This window comes from Trachemys scripta, chromosome 19 (genome assembly GCF_013100865.1).
Source record: "Trachemys scripta elegans isolate TJP31775 chromosome 19, CAS_Tse_1.0, whole genome shotgun sequence".
In the NCBI taxonomy this organism is placed as follows: domain Eukaryota; kingdom Metazoa; phylum Chordata; order Testudines; family Emydidae; genus Trachemys; species Trachemys scripta.
The window spans coordinates 1,375,260-1,383,150 of record NC_048316.1 but is presented as its reverse complement, the minus strand read 5'-3'; the positions used below and the strand labels follow the sequence as shown (position 1 = coordinate 1,383,150).

The 7,891-nt window shown below is 46.2% G+C and overlaps 1 protein-coding gene across 1 annotated transcript; it reads left to right on the top strand.

Annotated features, from left to right (window-relative positions):
- Positions 1-1,402: 1,402 nt before the first annotated feature.
- On the top strand, positions 1,403-7,133 carry PHF13 (PHD finger protein 13; the record flags this gene model as incomplete). Its single annotated transcript, XM_034753552.1, is given in 3 exon segments — positions 1,403-1,504; positions 2,404-2,956; positions 4,510-7,133. Coding segments are annotated over 3 exon segments (882 nt in total), but the record flags the coding sequence as incomplete, so codon positions are not given.
- Between the last annotated feature and the right edge of the window lie 758 nt (positions 7,134-7,891).

Here is a 7,891-nt window from a genome sequence, read left to right as displayed (position 1 = left end):
CCCCCCCCCCCCCTTTGCCCCCCACCAGTCTTCCACCCTGGGCTCTGACCCTCTTCCTCCTCAGAAATTCTCCCCCTCCCAGGGCCCTGAACACCACGCCCACCCAGAGAGCTGCCTCTCCCAGCTCAGAACCCAGGGCTGAGACACCTTGCTGAACTTGGGGCTCTGATCCCCCTCTACACCTCTCCAAACCCTCGTGGAGAGCCATTTCTTGCACCCTCTTTCCCCATCTGAGCCCCCCCATCACTGGGATTTAATCCCCTCTTCCCAGGAGTCAGAGCCCCTCATCCAATGATCTGGTCCCCTTCAGACTCTTCCACTCCACGTCTGCTGTCTAATCCTCCTCCCCCATCACAGATGGAGGAGATTTTGCGGTTGCTTCCAGTGCTGCTCCCCATGCAGAAATGGCTTCTTTGGACAGTGACTTTCTCAGGCAGTGTCCAGTGCAGACCGGGAAATAGGGAAGATTGCAGGCGGGGAGGACAGGATTTCTCAGCAGCCTGTCTTGCTTTTTGACAGTTCAGTTCAAAGTGTGGGTTGGGACTAGATACACCTCTACCCTGATATAATCCTGCCTTTGGGAGCCAAAAAATCTTACTGCGTTATAGGTGAAACCACGTTATATTGAACTTGCTTTGATCTGCTGGAGCGCGCAGCCCCCCCACCCCGAGCGCTGCTTTACCACGTTCTATCCGAATTTGTGTTATATCGGGGTAGAGGTGTACAAATATATTCCGTATTTGTTTGTATTTCACTGGGGTTGGGGATGGAAGGGTTATCATGAAACTGGGCATTGGATAGTTCTTTGGAGTCTCAATACAAAAATATAAAAAACTGTAAGCCCTGAAGAAGTATTCTGTGTCCAGGCAGACTCTCCATGTGTAGTTAGTCTGCTGTTTCCAGGAGCTTTGAGTTCTGGGTAGGAGCCATGATGTAGACTTTGCACCAGAAAGAGAACAGCAATCAGTGAATTTAACTTATCAGTTACATTAACAGGATGTGCAGACTTCACAGTACCCAAACAGCTGTTTTAGTGACTGGTTAGCTTCTTCCCTGACTTTAATAGCTGACTTTAAAGAAGCATTTGTGTTCAATACAATATTAGACCCTAACGCCGTTAGAAACCACTGCTGGAAACAGGCATGTGGGAATACCTGGAAGGGGAGCCAGACAAACCTGAGAATTCAATTTCAGCAAAAAGCCCTGACAAGCCTGTTAAATCACAGGATTGCCCCCAGGTGCCCTCTCTTGCATTTTGACTATCTAAGAGACACTCTGAAACTATCAATCTCAGAGGTGGATATCCATGTGTACAAAATCCTTATGTTGTCTCTGATTTGACATTATCGCTAGTTTGTTCAGCAATTTCAGGTTAATGTTCTGGTTGTTGTCTCTTTAACAGGATTTTTCTCCCAGCTCCAAGAGACACAGAACTGTGGAAGATTTCAACAAATTTTGCACCTTTGTCTTGGCATATGCTGGCTACATCCCCTATCCACAAGAGGTAATGGTGCAGCAACTCAATCTTTATTTTATTTCAGGTACACATTGCTATAGCTAGTGCTGTTGATAGGTTAAATGTTATCAGGGTGACAAGCATGGTATAAATACCTAGATAGATAAAGTGGATGTGTTTGAGGGGTAAGGTCCTGTAAAAGCTCCTGATGGGACAAAAAGGAACCCACTGGCCTATGATGTTCCGAAACAAATTATGGAACTTGGAACGTAATTTGATATTGTCAGCCTCCCACTTTAGCCACAAATGTCCCTACACTTATAAAGTTAAATGTAATCCTCAGGCTCCTGGATGATGTAAGCTCTTCTTTAATCAAAAGTGAGGCAGTCCAAACCGCTGTCTTGCTTGAGGGGACAGAAAAAAGTTTAAAGGTCAGTAAGTACCATTTCTGTTTAAATCATTTGATTGGTGAATGATTTCTGTGCAGTGTAAAAATATTATGTTAGAGGTATTCATGCCAGAGTCCCTCCCCTTTGTATCCTAGGCATAGGCAGCCACAAACTTCAGATTGCCACGCAACCTTTAAAATGAGCCAATTGTTTTCCTTGTCTGGAATTCCCAGCAGGGGCTTAGGATACAAAGCACTTGGAAGGAATTGGGAGTCTGGACTCCTGGAAACACTTTACTGAAAATTATTTAGTGCCTTTAACACTCAGCTGTACCTGTCCTGGGCCACAGGTAAGGATGAAAGAAGGTAAATAATGTAGGCTAGTGGCTGGATAAGTGGAGATGATCTGATTTTTAGTTACACAGGGAGCCTGTTGTGACAAGTATAGATCCTTCCCCATCCTCCCTCTTCAAAAAGGTGGGTGTAATAAGTGTTTGTCTAAGAGGTTTATTATCAACTCTAAAATTATACTCACATCTGGTCTCTTAATATTTTCTAGGAGACCCCCTTGAGGAGCAGCCCCAGCCCCCCCAATAGTACTGGAGGTACCATCGACAGTGATAGCTGGGACCCCCGATTCAATGACCTCCCTTCTGCTGTCTCCCTGCCAGTCAAGAGCAGAAAGAGCTTTAGTCAGCTCAAGCGAGCAAAACCATATGTTTCCCTATTCCAGCGGGCAAAACCGAGCAGCTTTCTGCCAGAGCGAAAGCAAACTGATAAGATCAGAAAGAAGAAAAAACTGAAGAGAAGAGAAACGGAAGCGCCTGTGGAGGAAGAATATGGGGGGAAGCTGCTGAAGTTAGAGGCGGAGGATTCTTATGTTGAGACCCCCATGAGTCCCTCATCTGAGGGTGATCCTCAGTCTGTGACTGACCATTGCTCAGTTTGGGACTCTGACACTCCTTCCAATGTCTCGTACCCTCCTGAGACTGCTGAGCAGGGCATGGAGATACAGAGCGTGGGCAAACGCACGGTCATACGGCAGGGCAAGCAGGTTGTGTTTCGGGATGAGGATGGCACTGGTGATGATGAGGACATTATGGTGGATTCAGGTAAACAACCCTGCTAAGGGGAGATATTTGTGAGGTGTTTAGTCAGATTGAGATCATAGGTGGCTATCATCTATCTATCTAGTATGTTATTAGCACTCAACTCCTCTATAAAATGGGATAGTGCAGATCTGTCTCCTGGGGGGATTTAAGGACAAAATTCAGTAGTGTTTGCAAAGCACTTTTAGATCTTTGGATAGAAGTGGGTAGAGAAGAGCAAAGAATGTTTATTGCTTAGTGACTTAGCACCTGAATTAAGCTTTCCAGACTCTGAGGTGAGGGTTTCTTCCCATTAGCTGTGTTTTCTGAGAGGCTTAATGTAAACTGGACAGCAAGTTGGAAGCTAGTTTTGGGAGTTGAGCCCTTTTCTTTCCATATTTACCCTCTGGGTTTGCTGAGATTCTATCCTTGAGCAAGGTGCAGGAGGCAGTAGAGGGTGCAGACTACAGCTTCTGGCATGCCCTGGAAAGGGCTTGTCAATTTCCTCCTGCTGGACATTCACCAGGCTGCTGTATTTAGGTCCCAGCACTGGGCCCATGAGCTCTGGCTTTCCTGACTTGAGTGGAGTTCAGACACTGTTTCTAGGCACACTTTCAGGGTGCACATTCACTTTCTAACACCCTTTTCTGAAAGCAGAGACTCTACAGTCCAACTGCCTAGGCCTTAAGATGAGTTCTGTCTTCCCCCGAAACTCCACAGTTGCTTCACATCCTGCCTAGAGCTCTAACCACGTGGGCACCCTGGCTTCCAATTTACTTCTTCAGGGACACATGATCATTGAAGCAGATGAACACACACTTTGCAGAAGGTTTCTAACACAATTACCCTACATACTGATGTAGGCAAAATAAAAAACAGCTACACACCGGTCCCTGTTTCACTTTTCTCGCCACTCTTGAGTGTTTTGGGGGCTTGGGTCAGCATCCTTTCAGGGTGTCCAGGATACTCTTCCTACAGCTCAAGGCTTGTCTTTCATAATATGGAGTATCTTCCTCTCCTGCAGGCAGCTTCCTCCAGCCTTAGCTGGTACTACCTTCAAAAAGTTAGTAATAAATGTTAAAAAAGCCTGGCCCTTTGTTGCTCTCTCATGCCCCAAGCTTCTTTTGTCTGTCTGACCAGCCCAGTCTCTGTGTTTTAAAGGGTTGTCTGTACCCACACCTCATCTTTGTTCCCTCCACTGGGGAAGTTGGAGGAAAAATGGTTTTATCTAGGATGCAGTTACTCCTTTGTTCTGTACAGGCAAGGTCTGTTCAGGTGTGGTAGTCTTTAATGACTGACCTATTCAGAGATAGACGTGTAGGGTCCACTCCCATCTCCCCTGAGCATAAGGAGTATGAGCCAAGAACACAGTGCAGTTTACCATAATGGCTTCAACGTACAGAGTTCATAATTACAAACGGAACTCATAGACTGAACAGTGGCAGATTCCCCAAATCATCACAGGCCTGTAGGGACTGCCTTTAAACCACGGAATAAGTTCAGCGCCAAAAGAGAGAGTTCAGCGTGCAGCAGGAGGAAAGAAGTAATAGTTTTAACTCGCTGTTTTTTCCTTCCAGATGATGATTCCTGGGATCTCGTCACCTGTTTCTGCATGAAACCTTTTGCTGGACGGCCAATGATTGAATGTAATGAGTGTCACACCTGGATTCACCTCTCCTGTGCCAAAATCCGGAAATCAAATGTTCCAGAGGTCTATGTCTGCCAGAAGTGCCGGGACTCCAAGTTTGATATTCGCCGCTCAAACCGCTCCCGGACGGGTTCACGCAGGCGCTTTCTGGACTAGTGGAGGGAACTACCGTGCCGGCATACTGCTTGGGCAGATTAGCCATGCAAAACACAGAACTCCAGCCAGGGGGGCAAGAGAGCTCCTCTGAACTGCAGTTGCTCAGGCAAAAGTGTCTGTCTGTGTAAACAGACATAAGGTATTCAATGTCTTTGATTGCCAGAGCTGGAAGAGGCCTGCTGGCCAAAATTTCTGCTAGAGGCTGAATAGCTTTAGCAGGGACACACTAAGCACCCCAGGTTCAGTGGGATTTTGTCCAGTTCAGACTATGAATGGGATGATGATTTGGGAGTGTTTACCTTTGCCACCTATCAATTTTCATCCCACTGGGAAAGTGTTAAGAAAGTGCAAGACTTCTAGGTGCTGAAGAAAATAATTATCCTCCAGAGCAGGAGGAGAGAAATCTCTGAAGAGTCTGAAAATAAACAGCCATATGTTTTATTGTAATACCAGACCTGCCCATTTGTCCATATGTATCAATCTTAAGAATTTCTGAAGTCTCCTTCAGAGTGAACTTGAATGCACACTGAACTCACATGTGACCTGCCTCCCCTTCAGCTGGGTAGTAGGAGAGTATCCATTGAGTTCTATGATTTGGCTTTGTTTCTGGTAAAACCAGTTTAGTTCCCACAGCTCTATGGACTGTTGTCTTTAAAAGAGAGATACAGACCTTTCTTTTTTCTGGGTGGGCTGTACTGGAGGTGGCCATGTCAGTTTTCTTCCTTAGTTAAGCTGTGTCCTCTTAAAACCATTTTCATGAGTGACTCAAACATGAGGTTGTGGGCTGCCATCCACTCTGTTCCACAGCCCTGTGTGGTGTCTCATTTCAGAGATCTCAGCTGAAAAGCATTGTTTTAGGAGACACCAATTCCCTTCCCTCCGCCAGCCTGGAAGTAAAGCTTGGGCTGCATAGTGGGCCTTGATAAATTAAAATCTAGGAATTTAGACAGGCCTAGTTTGGATTTGGGCTGTCCCCATGTGAGTACTGGGGCTGGGTTTACCTGCATTTTCATTCATGGTTTCCTGGGCTGGATTTGTAAATGTTTGAACTGGTGGATGCACATACATTAATTTGCTCCCATTTGTATATTAGGGCATCCAGCCCAATCCTGGATAGCTGGCCTATGCAACTGGCAAGGTGGGCTGCAGTTGAGAGAACAATCCAGAGCTGCAGAGGATAAGGGAATGCATTGGGACCAGAAAATGTTTATATCTTGTGACTGCCCTTTTAGGGAGCAGAAAGTGCAGTGGTCACTGGTCTAGAGAATGCTTCAGGGAAACAAGACTGGTACGTGAGGCCACTAAGGTGTAGGCGCTTTCCTTTTAAATGACCAAATTGAGAATACATTGTATTTATTGCACAAACTGGATCTTTGTTCTTGAGAGAATTCTCCTAAATTCTATGATGCTTAATGAACAATGGACATTCTGTCCTGTCAGACTATTAGATGAGCAGGAGTCACTAACTGCTGTTCATTTATATCTGAAAGAAGACAGAACTGCCAGGAATCAATGCAGCAGATGCTTTGTATCAGACTGCCACATTATTTGAATACTGATTTATCAGGAAAAACATCCTGGCAGTGTCAGGGACTCCCTTTGGACATTTAACACTAGGCTGCGCAGAGTACTAGAACAGATTGTATAGCATAGTCCTACAATGCCCAGGGCGTTGATTAGATGGGACCTAATGATGGAAAAGATCCATTACTTTTTATCATTATGATCGAACTGCACTATTTTATTGTCCATTTTAAAACGTGGTGCAGTTTGAAAAGCCCATAAAATGAATTTGATTTATAGCTGCAGCAATTGAAATCTGGTTTTATAAACAAGCTCCACTAAAATCTAAGACAACCATGATACACTACCAGAAGCTAAATGGAACCAGGAGTTTGCCAAAGATTTGCGTCATAGGGCTGTCTTCTGCAGCCAGATAAATAACCAAAGTTCCCAAGTGTTGCTGTTTTCACTGCAACATACAAGGCTTTGGAAGAAGATTCTGTTCATAGTCTGTATAAGGGTTTGACCTGATGCAAGTGTTGGCATCTTTGTGTCTATAGCACATCTGCAGTACAACTGGACCACTATAGGATGAGTTCCTGTTGTTTTATGGGAGAAATACAAGACACTGCGAAGTGAGCTGCCTCTGTTTCTTACAGGTTCAAGATTACTTTTAACTCTTTTGACTCTTGTTCTGTTACCTTTGCAGATTTACCCCAATAGATGGTGTCTGACAACCCCAGCATGTTACAATGTTAGTAGAAGAAGGAACAACCATGTCCATGTGTTTTGAGTTAATCACTTTCATCTATGTATGATTACAAGTTAATTCAGAGCTTTATTTTTTCATTAAAAGTGGTTATTTTAACAAAGGGTGCTTTTTTTTCTTAAAAATATGAAGCATCCATTAATGTGATCGTTTTCTCTTTTGCTTTTTCCTCCCTGGGTTTGAAGTTAGGATTCTATTATGTTTCCATAGTGGACAGAGGCCCTAATGAGTGTCCAGTAGGGCTAGGTGATGGAAAACATCCATCTGGCAGAGCTTGCAATATACAAAATCAAATGACCGAGGGAGGGTGGGGAGTGATGCCATCAAATATACACAATGTTATATATATTGTTCTTTATCGAGTAGGGAGGGGGCAGAGGTGGAAAGGGGAGGGAAGCAGCTGGTGTCTGCTGTGGTGCAATGGAGGGTGGTGGGGATTCAAGGACGGACTTGACGAGAAGATGATCTTGGCAGCTGTGTTTTTCTTGTCTGCTGCTGATGGGCTGGGGGCAAGGGGCCCGCTCAGAGGTAGGGCGGCCGCACTGCTGCCAACTGATGATTGCAGGGGTGACGCTCGAGCTATGGGGCAATCTTTTATCGGCCCGGGTCCTGCAGCCCCGCAAGCCCGGGGGACCTCAGCTCCCGCACAAAGCGACGCCCTCCCCGCCGGGGGCGGAGGCAGCCCGACCCAGGGCGGGGGGGCGCTGAGCTGCCTGGGGGTCACGGGCGGGGCGGGGCAAGGAAGCCGGCGCTCGCTGTCGTTTCTCCGCGATGCCCCCAGCTCCCCACGGCCGCGGCCCAGGCGCAACAGGTGGAGCACGAGTGACCCGCTCCACCCCTCAGGCGACTGCTCGAACTACAGCTCCCAGCCTGCCCTGCGGCC